Below are 22,763 nucleotides of genomic sequence, written 5' to 3'. Positions count from 1 at the left end.
CATCATCTTCTTCTAAATCACAATCATCTTCATCATCATTATAACTATCATTATAGTCATCATGGTGCTTCAAAACAGAGAGTGATCAGTTATATCTTAAAACCCAGTTTGCTTTACTCTCAAGAAGCGACGACTCTTTCCATATTAATGCAGTTTTTACATGAATAAAACATACGGCTGTCTTCAAATTGGAAGCGATATATATGCTAGGTTTACACCCCCTCAAGCAATTTTGCTTAATTAGCTTGCTTATGTTTCTGAGGGTCTCCTACGGCAAGATGTATACTGCTTCATGCCTCTGTCAAATGCAAATAATCACAGAACATTTCTACCCTGCTCGACTCTGAGTCTGAGTGGGTGAATGCGAGAGAGCGAGAAAGAGAGAGAGAGAGAGAGGATGGATGAAAAACAAAACAAATTAGTTCTAGCACATAACTCATGAATTCTGATGGTCCGTATGTGCGTCTGTGTCTGTCACAAGCATGCAATTGGAAGAAGCACAAGCCCAATTCCACGGCCCAAAGCCATAAAACGTTGATAAGAAGTTGATTCCGGCGTTCATGTTCTCAGCTTTAAAGCTTTACTTTAATTAAATGTTTGTCTGCGTTTAACCAGCAAAGCACATAGTGACAAATTTCAGACACTTACAAGCAAGTCAGTTTGCTGTCTGCCTTTCACCGTCAAGGTGTTTGATATTTTTGCTCTTTCTCTTTCTTCTTAGTGTACTATTTCCAAAAAAAAAACAGATTCAGCAAGTCTTTCACAAACCGCTGACTGAATCAACAAACCTCTCACAAGTGTCAGGTTGAATGAGGCCCGCTGTAAACCAGTTGTGGGTAATTTTCTCTTGGCTCATGTGACACAAGTGTTTGTTATTGGGAGCGAGAGCACGTGCTGAGTATGGGACTTAATTGCTGGTGTCATCTGGGTTAACTTCCTCTGTTAGGGCCTGTCATACACATTGAGCTAAGATAAGACAACCCAATTTCTGGAGTTGTTCTTCTGCTGCACTGTATAATTACAGACACTGCAATGGACAAGGATGTGCATGCTAGAGCGCTCAAGCCTGCGTGGAAGAAAAAAAAAAACTTTTGAAACTCGACACAGTTTCAGAAAGTATCAAGAGTAATCAAGTGGGTGAGTTCATTTGATTTTAGTCTTGCTTTCAGTTTCGCTCTGTTTTCCCTTCACTGTTCATTCAGACAGAGAAAGTGTCTAATGCATGGATGAGAGAGTCTGAGTGTGTATTACCTGAGGTGTCACCGAAAAGATGGATGGAGGTCTGTCCTAAGTCTCTCCCTTCCAACTCTCCATCTTAGTCCGGACCATAAGCGTTGATAGATCCTATTTTAAATCTGCGATTAACTGAGCTGTCAGCACCCTTAAAAAATCTGAGAATGTGTGATCTCTCTTCATGTTTGATGAAAACAGCAGCTGCGCATCTGTCTGAAGCTGTTCTCTGTGAATACTCATTTAACAACTTTAAAGTTTAAGAATGATCCTTTTCACTTGACAAAAAATTGTCAATCAAACAAGTTTTCAAACTTTTGCACTTAAAGGGATAGTTCACCCTAAAAATAAAAGTTCTGTAATCATTTACAGTACTCACTCTCATGTCATTCCAAACCCATAAGAGTTTTTTTTTAAACACAAATGAAGATATTTTTAATATTCTCACATCCTTTTGTCCATTTATTGAAAGTTCACACAAAAAGACATTGTAAAAATAATCCCAACCCAGGCTCAAAGGAAATATGTGCACATGGTGACATTTCTACAAAATAATATTAAATCACTTCATCTTTCACGACATTTTCAAAGTGAAATGTCCAGTAAGTGGCACTAAAAGTGCATTCAGTTTTATTTGGAACATATTAATGTGAATCTCTCAACGTTTTAGTACATTGGCTGTTGTATGTATCGTGGCAGTTTGGAACTGAAATGTCTGGTGAGTACCACTAAAACGTTAATCCTCCACTGCATTTGAAATTAACGTACCACCTACACTAAACCCTTTCCCAAATCTAACCAATGATGTTACCAAAAGCAAACAATGAATTTACTGAAGCAACCATGCCATTTCAGCTTGCTTCTACAAGTCTTTGATCTCTCTTTGCACTCATACCAGAGTGCAAAACTGTACCCGGTGAGCTACCAAGCAAGTTTACTACATCAGAAAAGGAATAAAAGATGTTTTTTTTATTTTTTACAGCCTCTAGTGTTCATTTCAGCTGGAAACTGCAGTGAATTGTATGTGTAAAAAAAAGTATGTTTTTGGAGTTCTGCAAAAATGTAGGTAGAGGCACATATTTTAATGAGCTATTATTGAGTTATCCATGTGAACAGACACATTTTATATAAAATGTGCATATAAATAAATGTGCATATAAATGCAAAAAAAATTTTTGAAACATATAGATTACAATTATTTTTTTGTACTCTTTGATATGTGAAAGTTTTGTTTGCATGGACTTTCAATGAACTGCATCATATTCAGGCGAGGGCCAATGGGTCGTGACTTCAAGGAGAACCTTTGACCTCGACCCTGCAAATTCTTGAAGCTTCCACTATAGGCGCCTACACCCCTGTTAGCTCATCGCATCTTAAGCCCACCAATAACAGCATCCAAACGCTCGACACACGCTGAGAGACCTGTCCACAAGCATCTAGTCCTCAAAAACAACATTTGAGAATAAAATGACACCAATTAAAACGAAGAACAAGACCGTCTGATGCCAGATGATAGATGTCATACTGATTCACTAACTATCATTTGGCCTTCAAATAAATGTTCCAGGTAGAAAAAAAATGTCCAAAATAATTCAGAATGCTTCAGCATCAGACGGCGTGGCAGCGGCCCGGGGATATTACTTAATGAGAAAGAGAACGCAAGGGCACCAGAGATGAGCGCTGTGAGAGAGCGATAAAAGAGGGATGGCAGATAGCAGTAAATAAATGGAAACAGAGAGAGAGAGAGAGCTAGACACCGGAAGCCAGAGAAAAGGACTGAGGGAAGGAGATAAATGGTTAAGTGAAGAAGGAAAGAGAGAGAGATGATGACTGACAGAAACAAACACTGGTAAATGTGGGAAGAAAGGTGTAAGAGATACAGAGATAAAGAAAACAGGAGCTGGAGGATGTAGGAGATGGAGGAGAAAAGAGAAAAAAATAGAGTGGATGAGAGGGGATTTGAAGCCAGATGCTTGAAGAGAAACTACAGTCACCTAAGGGGCAGAACTGGCACTAGGACAGGAGAAAGAGAGGGAGAGATAGAAAGCGCACCTGATCACACATCTCTCTCATTCCCTACACCCTCCATTTCACTCCATCTCTTCCCTCATCACCTCCCAGAATTCATTACTCTTAGTGAATCTCTCTTTGTTTCACAGCTCCAGTAGGTTTTTCCAGCTGTCAGACAGTATTGTGTGAATTAAATGAATATCAAGACACTGTTCGAATTCAGAAATCAGGGTAATGAGGATGAGTCCAAACAGGTAGACTATAGCTCTGTTCCAAAAACCTAATCTTACAAGGCAGTGTCCTAACTGTCATGGCACCTCTACATGAGCAGTGCCATACAAATTGAGATCTGGCTTACAATTGCAAATGTTTTATATAGAATTTGATGTCAGCATAATGATACTCTAATACACACACAAATACAAAATTGGGTAAAACAATCTCATAGGCATAAGAATTATGAATCTGGCTTTATCCAGTGTTCAGATTTCTGTTCTGGAAATTATGCAAATGAGTGCATGTTTAAGAAGATACCACCTCATTTGCATGTTCAAACATAATATTTCAGAAAACTTGTAATACAGAAATGTTTGCAATTATTAATGTAATCAATCAACTAAGGAACTATGGTCATATCTATTAGACATTTTTTTTTTACCCAATTCAACTATATTTTTAAAAGACACTTTTTAGTACTGAATGAAATATAGTTTATTTACACACCTATGATATGTTAAAATAATGGTGCCTATATATGTATATACTGGAACACATTATATGGTATGTAAATGCTCTCTGGGTACTCACTGTTTTAGAGTCCAGCTCCGGAGGGTTGTCGTTGATGTCAGTAATGCTAATGAGGGCCGTGGCAGTGTTGGACAGGCCGAAGTTCAGGCTGCCCTCCATATCGGTGGCCTGAACTATGATGGCGTACTGAGACACTTTCTGAAACAACACAGAACATGCCCATTTTAATCAATTGAAAGACACATCACGCATGTAAATCAGAACTTACTGCAGATTTTATGCAGTTTAAGAATTAAAACAATAATAAAAAAAATCTAGTTAAAGATTATTTTCTTTTTCCTGGGGACAACCACTAAATTTTTGTTATATTTAATTTAACCTCTGGGAAAGACTGCACAGAAATGATATCAGATGGTAATCCTATGGTAGACTGAAACTGTTACTGAATGATTACTAATTATGTTATGTCAAAATAATATAGTATAAATATTATATATTCTATTTTAAGTGTATTGTACTGTTTTGTATTTTGTACAAATTCTGACGTTAAAGATTGCTAATGGATCTTGAGTCTGGAAATAAAGTTGAATATATACATTACTATACTCCAAATCAGTGTTATTTTAATATTATTTATATACCTTCACAGTATTTGATAATACTTTGAAATAGCTTTTATTTTAATATTTTCAGTTTTCATTTAAGTTATAGTAATTTTGTCATGTGCTTTTGTCATTTTTATTTATTTTTTAATATTTATATACAGCTTTAATTTATTATATCTGACATAATTTTTTTTCTTTATTTTAGCTTTATTTCAATGAACAAAAACAAATTTTAATAGTCTTAGGGCCCTATTTTAACAATCTAAACACAAAGTGTAAAGTGCACGGCGCAGGTGCAGGGCATGTCCAAATCCACTTTTGCTATTTTAATGATGGAAAAACGTTTGGCGCGCCCGGGCGCATGGTCTAAACGGGTTGTCCCTATTCTTTTAATGAGTAATGGGTGTTTTTTGGACGTAACGTGCAATAAACCAGTCAGAGTCTCATCTTCCATTTCCTTTAAGAGCCAGTTGCGCTCGTGCCATGACAGATTTGCTATTTACACGGCGGAATTTGGCAAGCGCAAAGACAGAACATGTCTCTGAGATGAAACGGAGCTGCTCGTGTGCGTGCAAATAGATAGCCTAATTCTGATACATGCGATGACTATCCATTATGACATGTAGGCATTTTTATATTTAATTAGCCTACAAAAAATTCTTATGCCTTGCAATCCTTTAATTTTTAATATTTGGCATGTTTGTGTGCTGCTGTGTGTCTCTGTGTTTAATAAGCAGCGTGTACACGCGTTGTGGACCAGCCTATTCTAACACGCTCTTTAAATAACAAAGAAAAAACATTGCGCCAGACTTTAGACCAGGTTTGAGTTGGTCTATGGCACAGTCTATTTTCAGCTCCTTAAAATAGCAATGCGCCAGCAATGTGCCTGAACACACCTCTTTTTCAGACCATCACGCCCATGGGCGCACAAATGGGTGCAAATGCATTTGCTAATTAAACGACGTGGCACTGGACGGGAAAATGCGAACGGCACCGGACTGAAACTAACAAACACACTTATGCTGCACCTTGCATCGCATTGCGGCGGGTGTATGAAAGGGCCCTTAGTTTTTGTTAATTATAAACAACACTGCTCCGAAGTACCATGGTATATGTCCATAAAAACATGGTACATGTCCAAATAACATGAAAACCTATTACCACAGAAAATAGATCGAGGAAACCATGGTAATACCATGACACTTTTTGATAGTGTTGCCCTAAAGTATGACTAGAAACCTTATTCATCCATTTTATGTGATGGAACAGTCGAGCGGTCTAGAAGTTTGGTATCTAAGCCTGAGCAAACTGTCTTACACAGACTTTGAGACTGTGCATATTTGGAAAATGGCGGCTCTTTGTGTTTGTCTGGGGATACGTCTGCCTGTCTGTCTGCTTGTAAGCAGGCTTTTCTGTTAATTAGGACAAGAGGCTACAGTGAGCTTTGTTTTGCTTTGATACTTTGTCACTCACTATTTATGGAAAGACACACACCCACACGCATACACAGATAATCAGTGCGCAAAAACAACTCTTCATCAACGGACATGAACCAGCCTGTCTGTAACCATGGTTGAAAAGCAAGGGTTGCGAGGGCAACAGATGGATAGAAACATGTGCGCACACACACATCGAAGTGTTTGTTGTTGCATGGCCAACATTCCTTTGGGTGCAGATCTGAAACTGTGCCCCCGTCCATGCTCGGGTGAATCTGACTCCAGTTAGTCCACACTGGGAGGAAACAGAGAGCTGAGCCTGAGCCAAAGTCTCTCCTCTGCCTCTTTCAGCTCTTGCCGTATTAATCCGGTTGGCCGAAAGCCTTCTGTTGTTGCAGACAGGAAGTGGGGGGAGTCAAGGACAAGTCAGTGTTCCACTGAGACTGGTCTGGGGGACGGGTGTCTTGGAGGGAGGTGGCTGACTGCTGCTGTGAAGCAATGAATACCCTCACAAGAGCTTGCTGTAGATCTTGATGGTTTTACTTTGATGGCTTCCTTTTGTTTTAGCAGATGACTGCCCACGGGACATCAATTTAACCATAACTAAACATGAGAAATGCCTCTCTGACTCTGGCTTAGGACTGCCTACATAGGCAGCATAATTATATTGCCTTCTAAAGCCAGATTCATGCATGTGTATCCTTCACAAGGAGAAAAAAAAATGTCACAATTATATAAAAACTATAATATATATTGAATATAAAATAACTATACATTTAATTTCAGAAATTGTTATGATTTTTATATTTATATATTTATATATATATATATATATATATATTAGGGCTGTCAAATGATTAATCACGATTAATCACACCCAAAATAAAAGTTTTTATTTACAAAATATATATGTGTACTGTGTATATTATGTACATATATAAATACACACACGCGCATGTATATACTTAAGAAAATGTGTTATGTTTATATATTAAATATATTTATAATATAAAATATAATATAAATGTATATATATAAATATATGTAAATATTAAAAAATATATACTGTATGTGTGAGTATTTATATTTACCTAATAAACATACACAGTACACATACATATATCATGTAAACAAAAACTTTTATTTTGGATATGATTAATCGTGATTAATCATTTGACAGCCCTAATATATATATATATACATATATATAAATTTATTTGACCAAAACATACAGTACATTGTAAAAAATACTGTAATATTTTGAAACATTATTACAATTTAAAATAAGTATTTTCTATATTAATATATTTTAATGTATTATTTATTCTTGTTATGGAAAAACTGAATTTTTAGCAGTCTTTACTCCAGTCTTCAGTGTCACATGAACCTTCAGAAATCATTTTAGATCCTGACTTGCTGTTCAAGAAACATTTTTTTTTTTTTAAATATAATTATTAATGTTGAAAACATTTCTAATATGCTGATTTGCTGCTCAATAAACTTAAACTTAAAAATTATTATCAATGTTGAAAACAGTTATGCTGCTTACATTTTTTGTGTTCCCCTAATGCAATTTTTTTTTCAGGGTTCTTTGATGAATAGGAAATTCAAAACAAACAGAATTGATATGAAACAGAAATATTTTGTAACATTATAAATGTTTTATTGCCACTTTTGACCAATTTAACACATCTTTGTTGAATATTAATTTCTTAAAGTGCCCCTATTATGGCATTTCGGATATTGCCTTTCATGCAGTGTGTAATGTAGCTGTATGTGAATGTAAAAGACCTGCAAAGTTGTAAAGCTGAAAGTGCACAATAAATAAAGTTATTGTCTCCCAAAAGAAACAATGGACTCTGAACAGCCTAAATGAGTCTTCAGTAATTCGACTCACAATTCCATGATGGCTATCATGTCATGGGGTAACACATCTGCATAATGCTAGCTTATGTTCTACGCTGGCCGGCCGTGCCCGTGAAGAACTTGACCTGCCCTCAAACACTGCAGCCTATTTGTGTGGTTAACATCATGTTGAGAACATGCTGTGTTCTACGCTGGGAAAGTAAATTATTTTATTTTCACTTCCAAAGGATGAGGCTGGAAAGAATCAGTGGTTAATATATATATATATATATATATATATATATATATATATATATATATATATATTAATATATATATATATATATATATACATTTTTTTTTTTTTTTTCCCCACTGTACCACACCAGTATGAGCCCAATCTTTTTTTGTGTTCCAGTCATTTTACTGACGACTGCTTCTTTAATCTCGGGGAGTTTAACGTGCGATTGACAAAGTGCTTGCTCTTGATAGATTGCTCTGTACCCAGTTTATTTGGACCAGCTGGCTCCACTGAATGACAACCTGTAAAGTATGATGAATAATAGTTGTTTATATTTTCTACTGAGCATTCAAAATACAGAACTGTGGCAATTGGCAAATCGTTTCCTTTATGTGTTGTAGGCGGTAGATCAATCACAACAGACTGGGCCATCTGACCAATCAGAGCAGAGTAGGCTCACAGAAAGGAGGGGTTTAGAGAGACTGAATCTTAGAACTAATTTGAACAAATCATTTGACATTCTTTGGAAAATAAGGTGATATTAAACACATATTTTGAAAAAACTGAAGCGTTTTTTAACCTTGCATGCATGTAAACCTATTGTAGGAGATTTCTAAAACAATATTAGGAACCTTAAAAATTACACAATAGGGGCATTAAAAAACAAACAAACAAACAAACAAACAAAAAAACCTTTTGAACAGTAGTGTATATATTAACTACAATCAATATGAAAAAATATTAAGCGCTATTTATATAACACATGGAGTGGGTGCACCAGAGAGTTACAAATCGATCATCTATGATTATCCATTTCAGTTAAGATGCCTTAGTAGAGAGCTCACTAGGGATTAAAAAAAAGCTTTCATATACAGTATAAGGAAGAAAGAAGGCATCAAGGCATGTACAAAATCACACTGTCTACTAAGATGCATTAATTTAGTCTGTTGAGGGCAGCATAGCATTTATCCTTCTCTATCTATGAAATTCCCACAGCTGTTGGTGGAAGTGTGGAAGGTTTAAAGTAAATTAATTCATAAATTTCCTTTTTTCCAACTTCAGATTCCATTTCTAATGGGAAATATTTATGGTAGTCAATAAATATTCATTTGGTTATTTATAATGCTCATTTGAATTTGTTCTAGCTCAATGGACGTGACCTTATAATGCCTGGAAGCCTGTCTGAAATCAGTTTCCTTAGCGGGAACCTTCATTCAACTTTTTGTTAATTAACTGAATGACTGGACAGGTCTTTCAGAGGCTTTCTTTCTTGATCTTTCTGTCTACCCATCCATATTTCACTCTCCCTCAGGTAGCTGTATTTAAGAAGCAGGTCAGGGACTCCTCAGAGGAGCGCTCACGGTTTTATGGCACTTAAAGAACCGCAGAGTACTGAGGACACACTGAGACTCATTAAAACCTGCGTCTTCTTGTTAATATTGCCCAGTTCGGCTCAATTAATGAGAAGTCAATAGCGGCTGACCTTTATTAACACAATAATGAAATATCAATACTGTCTCCTCTGGTTATGCTCTGCAGAGAACAAGAGAAACAAATCAGTGTGTAATTAATCTGGCATACTTTTCATGCAGCGCCGGCTTCAGGAATGGAGAACGTGACACCAAGAGATGAGCTTAAACACATTCCCAGTCCTGAAGAGAATGTAAAACAAGTACACCTCAGGACAACTGGCAGGATCTCTGAGACTTGAGAGCAGATCCAGCAAGAGACGAGTTTCACCAATACAGACTCTCACACACTTGAGTTAACTGTTCTGAGGAGCATTTCACAGCCCAACAGGCCCTGACCTCACTTCTCCCCCACACCTCACTTGCTCCCTCAGGAGAAAAGGGAATAGGAGAGGTGATAAGGGGAAGGAAAGGAGGAGATGATAGTGGAGAGAGTGCAACCAGAAGTTATGATTCTCCCCGTCTCACACAAACAGGAAGCTTTGGATCATCTGGGAATGACTGGCACTCACACACACACATGTACTTCACACCGATCGATTTCCTAATCAGGTGCAGCAGAGTAGACACGTTCTAACCCAGACCTGACACAACTAGGCAAGCGCACAGACACAAATGCACGCACGCACACAGACCACATGGCCTCTGGCAGAGACAAGAGACAGGTAATGAAAAGCAACAGCTTGGACAATCTGGCTCGAACAGATTCACAGAACTGCAGAGACAGACATGCTGGGCTTTTAACACACACACACACACACACACACACACACACACACACACACACACACACACACACACACACACACACACACACACACACACACACACACACACACACACACACACACACACACACACACACACACAAAAGATACAGCACTGCCACTGCAGAACTTTTAAGCACTTTGATTTTATGTGATTCAAATCAGATACTAAACACCATGATAATCTGACAAATGAAATTAACATGCTACATTTGGTTGAAAAGCACCATGGGATTTAAATGTATAGTTCAGGTATAAATTAAAATTCTGCCATCATTGACTCATCCTCATGTCTATTGAAATTGTATGATTTTATTTGCTAGTGGTGGACCGAAATAGATATTCTGATGGCTAGTGCCAATACTGAAGAGCGCAGAGTGGTCGATGGCTGACATAAAGCCGATACCATATAAACTACTGAATACTGAGAATGGGAGCTTCTGTCCACTGTGCTGGCATTCTCTGCACTGTCAAAATATAAGTCCTGCTTGTGACACTTATTGGTCAAACAGAAAAATTCTGCACTGTCAAAATATAAGTCCTGCTTGTGACACTTAAAACAAAAAAAAAAAAAAACAAAAAAAAAAAAAAAAAAAAAAAAAAAAAAAAAAAAAAAAAAAAAAAAAAAAAAAAAAAAAAAAAAAAAAACAAAACAAAAAAACAAAAATAAAAAAAAAAAAAAAAAAAAAAAAAAAAAAAACAAAAAAAAAAAAAAAAAAAAAAAAAAAAAAAAAAACCACAAAAAAAACAAAACAAAAAAAAACAAAAAAAAAAAAAAAAAAACAGAAAAATGTATCGGCCAATGTCAACAATTAAAAAATGCCTAATAATGACAGATGGTATAGTGATAGTGGTATAGTGATCAGTGAATCAGTTTTTTTTTTCTGACATGTTGGTGTTATATCTTTCACTTGGATATAAATACAGCTGGGTTTAAGGGGATTCTTTTTTATACCCACTGTATCAGTTGACCACTACTCTTTTCCAAGTACATTTCACTCTGTGCTTCAAATACAGCTAATTTGGAGAAAAAAAACATAACTGCAATAAAAATTGCAACTTTGCAACTATGACGGTTGAGTTACTGCAAAAAAAAACAAAAAAAAAAAACATTTAAAACTAAAAGAATAATAATGACTGTTATTAAATCAAAATAAAATATTAACCAAAATAAGAAATATTACTATTGTAATAGCACACTTCAAAATAAAAAAATGGAACAATAAATAATAATAGCCACCTTTTTCCTGAATGCAGAGGTCTCGCAATGACCCTCTTTTTTTATTTTTTTATTTTTTTTATTTTTATTTTTTTGCAGTAACTCAACTGTCATAGTTGCAATATGTGGTTAGCTGCACTGAAAACAGATGAGCTTACATATCCTACATACAGTTCCCGATTAGGGTGATTTTGTCCACAAAATGATAAGAGCACATATTATTTCAACAATTTATTTTATTTTTTCACACACAGTATTTTAACTTAAGCAATGCAAGCACATTAGCACTGGACATGGACAGATTTGCTGGTATGCAAAATAAGTACTTTACATGAATTCCTTTAGTTTATTGCTGTAACTGTTACAGCTAAAACAGCACAGCTTAACCCTGTACACATTTTTATATTTAGTTATTGAAAAAGTCGTTCTTTTTATCCCGCTTTAACATAGATTTCTATGTCCGGAAGACAAGAGAATCCAGATGGAAGTTAGAATCCATCATAGCGGTGCTCATCTGTGACTCAGGAAAAAGGTGGATAGAAAAACAATATTGCAATTATTTTATTTTACAGTACAAAAGTAAAATTACAACGCCAATAATTGTCTTGATATCTTAATTTTCAAATGTTAAACTATCAATGTTTATTTTAGTGAATGCCTTTTGTCATTTTGAAACTTGACTGTGGTCCCCACCCACTTTCATTGTAATAGAATGAGGAACATGGACAGTCTTCCAAACTTCTCCTTTTGTGGTTCAGAGAAAAAAAAGTAAGTCATAATGGTTTGGAACAATATAAGGTGAATAAATGATTCATTTTAATTTCTGTCTGCAGAAATCTGTCTTTCCTAAACCCGTAAAAATACACATCCCATTCCATTTAATTCCTGTATGATATTATAGATTCATGTGGTGCTATTAAAAGGAAAAGAGAAGAAATAAAATGACAGAAATGAGGAAGGCTGGTTGTAAAATGCATAAGATGGACATTTTGGCACGAGGGGCATAAGACAAGATGACAGTTGCAGTAAAAGGCATGCGGTGCAAAAACACGGGGAGAGGGGCTGCTTGTTAGCTGCTGTAATCAGACAGGTGATGGCGAGCAGGTTAAGAGGTGTGTGAAGGTGATGTGGGTTTTAAGTGTGAGAGGTTATTTGTTTTTAGGTTTTGTTAGGTTTTTTGGGAATCAAGTGAATGTGAACTCCCACCACTGCAAGCGACTGCACCAGGCTTCTTCAACCCACTAATTACTGCATAAATATTCCAATTAGATGACAGGTACTGATGAAGGAGGATTATGCTCCTGATGAGAAAATGTGTATGTGAAACAGACAGATGGCAATGCAGAGAGGTAAATGTTAGGATGGGTATATGTGTGTGTAGACAGCTGCCCATTTCCCATGTGGCCCCCGTTGGGTAAAACACTGAAAGTTCAGGAGGAGCGTATTCATACAAGCCCACCAATCTAAACACTAAGTGGATAAAAAGCAATGCCTCAGTTCAATTAACTCAATTTTCAAGTACTGTTTTCCATAGTCTTTGAAAAAAACTGATCTCATGAAATGCCTGTAAAAACCACCACATCACCTCTTCAAAAATGAACATGAGGGACATTTTTTACATTACCATTCAAAAGTTTAATTTTGTTTCTGAAAGAAGTCTCTTATGATAGCCAAGACTGCTGTATCTCACCAAGCTTTTTTTTGTTGTTTTGGAGCTTGTTCGTATAAATCACCATCCACTATCACTTTGTGGAAAACAGAAGCTTGGACACTCTGTCCATCATCTCCTATTGTGTGTCACGGAAGACAGAAAGTCATACGGGTTTGGAGCGACATGAGGGTGAGTAAATAATGACAGAATTTTCATTTTTGGGTGAACTATTTCTTTCAGTCTAGTCCAACAGCATCTTGCCTGACAGAGAATGTGATGTTGAAAATCTTCCAAATGTTCCATTTGCGATGTGGCTTTGTAAACACACAAGTGTGTCCCAGTTCTAATTGGAGTGCACAGGTAGAAGAGAGCGCAATCACTGCGTTAGATTAATGAGGGTCGCTCTCTGGTCCTGAGAGGAGGACAGATTGCCTGCCTGCAGTAGGTACCACGACCCACATTTATGCTCCTGTAGACGTCTCAGCCAGTCTGTCTTAGTCATTGGATTAGCAGGAGTCACTGCTCCAGGTACAGACTTATGATAACTTGTCAGAGAGAAAATAGAATATCTTGAGATGACAGCAAACGTCATCTAACATGGCATGAAGGGTACAGAACTTTACGTGCCAAGTGAAACCAGATGCCAAAGGAATGATGATGAAGACTGTAATAGAACTGTAGTGCCAAAACCTCCCTAAGCAACTGAAAAATCACTGCAATGACTGCAAAGTAGCTTATTTTAATAAAAAGGCCACCAAAAGTGATTTGATACAACCCATTAACCTTTAATATGTAATTTACTAACAATAATTTGTTAGAACAACAACTGTTTAAATGGAGTGAAATGATTATTATTATTATTAAATAAAAGTATTTTTTATATAACAAATAGTTCCGGCACTAAAGTGCAACTGATAATAGCTACACTTATGATGATTACAATAATAATAATAATAATAAATGTATTAATACAATAACTAATAGTTCTGTCACTAAAGCGTAACTGATGATGATGATGATAACCATCATCATCATCATCATCATCATCATCATCATCAATTATTCTTTAGTTGTGGAAACACACAGAGTGGTCTCCAGTTACTACAACTAGAAATGTTTCAATATTTTAATATGACACTAATGAGAATGGGACTAGAATCTGTGGCAAGAAAGCAAGGGATCACGTAGGATGGAGAGATAAAGGGGAAGTAGAAAGATTTCCCCACAGGTCCGCTTAAGCATTCTGGGATAAATTGAATGGACCTCTGAATGACCCTCCTCATTAGTGGAGCAGAGGGAGGTTAAGGAGGAGCACACAACTGTGTGTGTCCTTGTGTTTGTCTGTGTGTGCGTAAGAAAGAGGGATTGCTAGAGCGATAGAGAGGGGGATTAATGAAGAGGTTAAACAGCAGAACACGTCTGGTGGGAAGGGTCAGGCTCTGAGACTCAGATGAGTTATGGGAAAGCTGTTCCCATGACCCATAGAGTTCATTTGTGTGGGTATGTGAATGCATGCATGTACTGAAAATGAAGTCAACTGCATTCTAAAATAGACACTAAGAAGACCCCAATGATTAGCTGAATTAATTCTAGGTGGAGCTGGAAATAATAAGTATAACAAGACTTGAGAGCATGTACATATCTCTGTTGTGCAACAGAGGACAAGCTAGAAAATCCCAGAAATGATTCAGAGGCTGAAACCCAATTTGCATACCTTTACCGAGCATGAGAAATAAACACTATCCTGGGAATCAAGCACATAGTTTATTTCAGTATGAAATTAAATCAGGTGCCGGGATAAATTTTGAGGATCATAAAAGTTTCTGTCTTTGTGTGCATGTGTGTGTTCATGTTGCAGCATTGTCTTCCAAACCTGTTTGAGGAACTCTTTTTATTTAAACAATGAAAGTCAGTGGGGTACAAAACATAACATTAGACCAGTGCTTCTCAACCTTTTTTAATCCTGTTTTCCTACACAATAATCAAAGATATGCTAAGAATTTTCCAAAATTTCCACTGTAATATGACAAAGCTGCTTGTTTACAAACATTTTTACTGATATGCTTAACTAACTAATAATTAATTAATCTAATATATAAAATAAATTAAGCACAATTCTTTTTGTGATTCCAGAAGTTATTCAGAACTGTGTTATTCACTAAAAACATTAGTTATTGAGGGAACGTAAAAAGAAATTCCATTTCCATTAATATCTTGATTTTTTTGTGTGTTTATTTTCAGCATTTTATTCAGATTGAATGTAAATTATTTTAATACATTAATAATAATTAATTATTTTAAATACTTTTAAGTCAGGCACCCTGGGGTGCGTTTCCCAAAACCATAGTTGCTAACTAAGTTAGGTTAGCAACTTAGTTGGTTAGCAACTATGGTTTTGGGAAACACACCCCTGGTTGAGAACCACCTAATTTTTCCATAGAGCATATTTGATATTGCCCCCCCCCCCCCCAAAAAAAGAACACAAAAAAATGCAAAAATCCACAATACTATATAAGACAGATACTATGCATTCTGAAATCCAGCAAAGCATTTATGCAGCATTTTCAGCATCTTAGCTATTGAAGCGGTGACTGTTGTCCTACTCTGATGGGGTGTTCTGGGAGGGCAGATAACTGCTCTTCAACTTGAAAAGGTCACAGACAGCTCAAAGGACAGACTGATCATTAAGTTGATTCTTAAAGCGCTGTTTGTTACAGTGCAAGAATGTCTCTTCACAATGTTGTTCACAGGAAACTAGGGACCATCCACACCAAGTATGCTCAAACACACCATAGCTGAGAACTAATTATTTTCTAACGCAGGGAGACAGAAAGGTAGGCCGAGACAAACACTTTTCATGGAATAGCAAGGTTTGTGTAAGCACGCACACTCATGTACTCAAACCCATGAGAACTCCAAATGCATTACACACACTAATCAACAGTTCTTTGAAAGAAAAATCAAATGGAAGCAGCTTCTTGGAAGCATGCTTGCTTTTCCATGAACGAGACATAACTGACCTCTCTGTCAATGCCTGAAGCGATGGTGCTGATCTCTCCCGTGGCTCCGTTAATAGTAAACATGTTAGGAATGGGGATGTGTGGCGTCTGGCTCAGGATGCGATAGTGCACTAGCCCGTTTGCCGTGGTGCTGTCATCTGCGTCAAAGGCCGTTACCTGCATTACAGAAGTGCCTGGAGAGGAAGAGGGGTAAACAAGTGTGAATCAAAACACCAATGCATGCATAATCACTCCGTTTCTGTCACAAAGCAGCTGTGCTTGTTTGTCTGAGTCGCTGAGAACAAACATGCACAAACGGTGGCTATTTGATCAGTGATTCTATCATTTTGTGCTGCCCCCTGTGTCAGAGCAATGTCCAAACGTCACATCTTGATCCCAGGGTCTTTCTCACCTAAGCTGTCTCATCTTCTTCATTTCTGATTCTGCTATCCATACAAAATCTGTTCGGTAATGAGGGTCTGTCTGCCTCTCTTGCCTCTGTCATTTTCATTATCCCTCAGTCTTGCTATAGCTGTGCGGGCAGTGGGCACTCATAATTAAATTACTTATAGAAATGTTTGTTAAAGTTTTAGTGTTTATTTTATTTATTTTTTTATTATATGATTTTATTAAATGTAATAATTTTTATTAAATGCATTGTAAGTTAAATTAAATATCTATTTATATAACATTTAATATTCAAAAAAAAAAGTTTATTATACAGTATATATTATTATTTATTATATATATAATAAATATGCTGGGTTTGGAGGCTGGGTGTGTATGAGTGTGAAATGTGTTTGTGTGAGAGCAAGGCGTCAGGTGCCGTATGATGTGGGTGGGGGTCCATATGGCCTTTAGTCCCCAAAACATGTTTATCGATTTCTGAGAGCTTGTCTCACACCATCTCAAATGTGAGTGAGCAATTAGGGGCCTCCAAATAGAGAAACGGAGGATAAACCTCCTTGCGATGTGGGCAAAATGTCACCCTGTCATTTTGTGTTAATGTCATTCTGTCACTCCTGTGTTCCAGTCACTTCTGTCATTTAATATTAATGGCCATGGCGACCCAGAAAGCTGGTCTGAGGTGGGCGACCGCACGTTTAGCCACACCTTACACATTTGCGGGTTTCTTCAGCCCTGCTGTAATTGTGTGGAGTGCCATCATTTTGTGACAACACACCTATAAGGGGATAATTGTGGCTGAGAGTTCTATTTCAAAGTTCATTAAGTTTCAGAGCAGAATCTGTCACTATGCCCCATGAGAAAGAGGAAAAGGAAGAAATGAGCGAAGGGAGAAGAAAAACAATTAAGCCCTCTTCTGATAGGGCTACATAAATTTTTGAACAACCAGAGAGTGAGCAAGCACATGTGGAGGGATGAAGAAGACAAAAGAGTTGCATGTCAACTCTGTCGCCTTCAATTTTCAATGAGTGCCATTCTGTAACGGGATTAAATGCTCTTTATTTTTAAAAGTGAGAGAGATGACCGTGCAGGAAACAGTTAACCCCTGGGCCTTTTCAATTGCTTTTTAATTTGAAAACTAATTCAATGCTGTAATTGCTTTTCGACTTAAACCACTGAAGCTCAAAATTCCTCCTTTCATTAGACGCGTACTGGTCGGGAGACTCTCTCTTTCACAGGTATATAAGAAATTGGGGAGTCATTAGTTTTAACAAGTTTAACATAACCAGCCTGAGAATAGAAACCAACTCTTGCAGCACCGACTCGGTTGAAAGCGATGTATCCTTTCGAATCACCCCACCCACCAATTCAAGGCTGTCCAATGTGAAGTATTCTTTTCGGACACGAACATGCAAAATCCATCTAGCTGCCACTTTGTCCCAATTTTCAGTTACTTGTGGTACGGTTAGATCACAACGTGCTTACATAGAAAATATGACATAAAAGCTCTCTATACTTGACTGTCCGTCCGAGACAAGCTGCTAGCCAGACTAAACCAGTCCTCCAAGCTGTTATCACTCCGTTTTCCAGTGCAGATTACACTCAGCACTGTCTCACACCACCCTCATGGTGAGGCTTTCAAAGCAAATCTGTTTTGTCAGGGCTGTAGCCATATGGAGTCCTTTGAGGACTATGAAGAGGCAAATGACTTTTCCTGCAAAAAAGAGCCAGAGGCAGACACCTACTTTAAGTCCATTAAACTGATTGAAACATTCCTCTCTCCTCTCAGCGCTCTCTTTCCCTTTCTTCTCCTCTCCTGTGCATGGACGTCAGGGCCTAATTAACCCCCATGGCCAGCTGTCTGAGGCTGAGCCTTGAGTAGCGTCCTATCGTCCACTGTTAGCATATTTCCTTATCGGCCGTGTGAACAGGAAGTGTGAAACGGAATGTTCTAGCCATGCCACTCTTTTGCTGTGGCTTGTTTTTTTTCTGCAACAGACAGTGAAAATATCCCCTTGTCATTGGTTATTTAGGCAAAAGAACAGAAAGCCAAGTAAACAAGGATACATCTGACTAAAATATGAGGCAGGATCACAGTGTTGATTTTTGAGGCCAGTAAAATGCAAAACAACAGAGAATAGTTTGAAGATGGCAGGAAAAAAAAGAGAAAAAAAATTAATGGCAGGAAAAAAAAAGAGAATTTTTTTTTTTTTGTTGGAAATATGAGTTTTCTAAACACTGTCATTGGGTGGTGCAGCTGACTTTTTGGCACACAAACAGGTTTTAAAGAAAAAAAAAAAATCTAATTAGGATTAATTATTGTGAAAAGTACAAGAACACTTTGAGAGACTTTTTTGAGAATGTGAGAACTGTGAAGCTGCCTTAATAGATTGTTACTAAAACTAGATAATTCACAAAAAATATATACTTATAAAGACTACGTTATTTATATATATATTTCTTTTAGTTAGTCTTAATTGTTAACATTCTGTTTCTTAGAAATTTAAAGCTTTGAATGTTCAATGCTTGTAATAAAAAAATTAAAAAAAAAAACTATTAATGAAGACAATCTGTGCATGTCATATAATTTTAAATAATTAGTTTTAAGTAAAAAATTGTTCTAGAACCTGTAAGACTTGTATAAACATTTTTAAGGAAAAGAAATGCTGACTTGACTTGACAGGAAGAACAAAATAATATTACTTTACTTCTTACTTGTATTATTCACAGTCATGCCAATAAATCAACAATTATGAGAGGGAAAAATGGATGTCTGGATTCACACTAAACAGTTTAATTTGATCCAGGTCTGAATCACAGCTGAATTGGATTAAACTTAAATTGGATCAGTCTTCTAAATGTGCAGTAATTGGGTGATTACTTGTGTTTAGGCAGCAATGGACACAATTCAATTACTCTATGTGTCTACACCTCCAAATAGGTATTTTGGCTGGCAATGAAATCAGTAATGTATCATTTAAAGATGGATCCCTCTGTTGAAATGATCTGATAAGATCACATACATCTGCGGCTGGTGATAAGGACACTTCCCTGCATGCTCCTCTTTGAACGCGGCCTGTAGTGCAGGAGCTGATGGAAAATCTGCTGTAATACTTCAGAGACGCTCTGATATGAGCATCTATTTGGTCTAAGCTTCCTTTGGTGAGTTAAACTGATAAACATGTTTCTTCAACGTTCACGTTTAAAATATACAACACATCTGCTGTAATTTAATCCTTGTGATCGCAGAATATCAACGGCAAATATTGGCATTGCCATTTTCAAGGCACTGAGATTAACTGGGGTCTCATGAGAGCCTCGAGATGAGTTTAGCTTGAATTTGAGAGAATGTCATGTTTTTAATTCATGTGAAACATGGAGGATGTCCTCATGGACAGCAGAGGGATAATGGAACAGCCTGTAACGAGTCCGTTTTCCATGGATAATTTACAGTGCTTGTTTGGCATGGAACAGACCCATGCTCTACTGAAGGGAAACAGAAAATATTGTGCAGTATTTTTTTTTGTTTTTTTTCTCCTTGTTTATGAATTCCCATGAGAATCAAGTTTTCTGTGTGGAGAGCTCAACAAAATAAAGACTAAAGTTTTGTCCTCAGAGGCAAGCTTTCTGGGCCGTAACATTACAGAAGTTGGACACAATCTGACTCACAGTCTATGCTTTGGCTGCTCAGTGAGTCGACACTGACGGCTAACACCCCGAAGAGGTGGAGAATAAAGGGAGAAACTGAACCTGTGTTTGTTAGACACAACAGGAATGCCGGTTCAGAAAGCACAAAAATGTGTTCATAGTAAGGGCTGATTCACTTGGGGAATTCAATAAATCATCAAGGGAAAACATAAGATTCCATTGTTTGACTTGAAATAGTAAAACAAAAAACTTGAAATAGTAAAACAAAAAACTTACAATCAGTGCACATCTTGTTTATTGTCCGCTGTGCACGCAAATCCATAATCAAAATTCTGAGCATACATGAGATCATTTTTTTCTGATTGTGATTCTATGTAAATACATTTAGAAATTGTATTTTTTTCACCTTTGTGCGACATTAAGAAGTATGTGGAAACACACAGTATATGAAATGTCTATATATTATATAAATAATAATACAAAATATTATTAATACATAAAACAAAGTAATTATAAATAAATGTGTGTATGTATAGGTGTGTGTGTGTGTGTGTGTGCGCACACATTTATAAAGTTATATAAGATTTAAAATCAATAATATATGGCACAATATACCCATGCATAAAGTTGTAAGTAATCATCATCATCATCATCATAAAGAATTTACATATAAACATGTTTTAATAAATTATTAAAATAATAATCCCAATAATAATAATAATAATAATAATAATAATAATTATTATTATTATTATTATTACTACTACTTCTACACATATCAACTAATAAACACATAATATTATAAAAAAATAAATATATCATTGCACATCATAATTAAATATGATTAACAAATAGTAATAAATATGGTATAATATACCTCAGCACAAAGTTAGGAGTGATCTTAATGTTGACTGTGAATATATTAGTGATGTCATAAGTAATGATGATTTCGTAATTTTTATCACCAGAAATGTGAAACATATCATCACAGCATACGCACCTGGTTTGGACACTTCAGCAACTGATCCGTTGTAGACCTGGTTCTTAAACTCAGGTCTGTTGTCATTCATGTCAATGACATAAATGTACAGATCAATAGGAGGCTCCATTTGGTTTCCGTTAATATCCACTGCATGGGCTCTGAGCTGTGGATGAGACAACAATAAAAGCACATTAATTAACATGTCATAATTCACACATAACTTCACCGACTGCAGATGCTTCTGTGGAAAGCACAGCACTGATATTAAATCAGATTTAAGAAACTCAGTGGCTTTAAAGATCTCTGCGTGCTCAGTGGATTCACCAAATGGAAATTGCATTCATATTTCATATGTTAGATACAGGATCCAGTGGGAAGGCATTGCGTTGTTCCTATCTAAAAGTTATTATTCAGAGAGGATTTCCAGAGGAACAGAGTGTGAGTTAGAGATTAGCTTAACACACACACACACACACACACACACACACACACACACACACACACACACACACACACACACACACACACACACACACACACACACACACACACACACACACACACACAAAGCTTATTTTGCTTAGATCTCTAAAAAAGTGTGTGAGGCTAGATAAAGCTTTCTTTAAGTCAGATAAACAACCCCTTAAAAATAAAATAGTTGTTTTAGTGATAGAACATTCCCACAGGAGATGGAATAAGGGAGGGGGAAATGAGAAACAAAAAAGAGATTGAGAGAGAAAAAGAGAGGGATAGAGGAAAAGTTTAAGAATGGATTAACTCCAAATTCTCTTCTTTGAATTTATTCACTACAGAATTACATGCACAGGCACTAAATAAAACTATTAACCTAAAATCCCTTCCCAGAATTACATCCCAAATAAGAGAGTTGCATTGCTCCATACGCTATACACGGGAACATCGAGATTCTATATGCATTTCTGCAGTAATACGACACCTGCCACCAAAAGCTCTCATTTAATATCACCTAAGACGACAGGTTTTTGTTGTGCACGGCAAAACTAACTGTCAAGCAAACAAATCTGTTTCCTCAGCAACTGTGCTTAGCATTCTCTATGGGTTGGTGAGGCGGCTGTGTGTGAGAGCATGTAGATATGTGTGAGATTGTCTGTTGATAGTGGCGGAGACACAGCATCTTTGATCTGTCGACCCATGAGAGTGTGCGGACTGCAAATGTGTGGCTTAATGGCATTATTAACATGCAAGCTGAGAGAACCAAAACGCTAGACAGAGACAGAGTGACAGAGAGAGAGAGAGAGAGAGAGAGAGAAAGAGAGAGAGAGATAGAGATGGGCTGAGAATCAGAGAATCCTTCTCTAGTTCTTCATCCCTTTGTTTATGTTCTTCTCTTGCCACTGTGTCAAAGCCATCAGCTCTTAAATTCTGCAACACACTCTTGTGGTGGGAGACTTGTGGGCAGTGAAGAAAAACAACTGGAAACTCATAAAATGAGGGAAAACTACAAACCACAGAAAGCGCTAGAAGGTCAGT

General features: G+C 36.8%; 1 protein-coding gene across 1 annotated transcript in view; it reads right to left on the bottom strand.

Moving 5' to 3' along the window:
• LOC122146596 (cadherin-4-like) overlaps nucleotides 1-22,763 on the bottom strand; it is a 209,446-nt gene that overhangs the window by 14,817 nt on the left and 171,866 nt on the right. The window contains exons 7-9 of the mRNA XM_042766257.1: nucleotides 21,273-21,417; nucleotides 16,241-16,413; nucleotides 4,048-4,185 (exon numbers count right to left, since the gene is read on the bottom strand). Of these exons, the coding sequence (XP_042622191.1) occupies nucleotides 4,048-4,185; nucleotides 16,241-16,413; nucleotides 21,273-21,417 (456 nt within the window). The remainder of the gene's footprint in view (nucleotides 1-4,047; nucleotides 4,186-16,240; nucleotides 16,414-21,272; nucleotides 21,418-22,763) is intronic.

The sequence above is a fragment of the Cyprinus carpio genome, chromosome A11 (assembly GCF_018340385.1).
Source record: "Cyprinus carpio isolate SPL01 chromosome A11, ASM1834038v1, whole genome shotgun sequence".
Classification (NCBI taxonomy): domain Eukaryota; kingdom Metazoa; phylum Chordata; class Actinopteri; order Cypriniformes; family Cyprinidae; genus Cyprinus; species Cyprinus carpio.
This window is presented reverse-complemented; position numbering and strand designations above follow the sequence as displayed.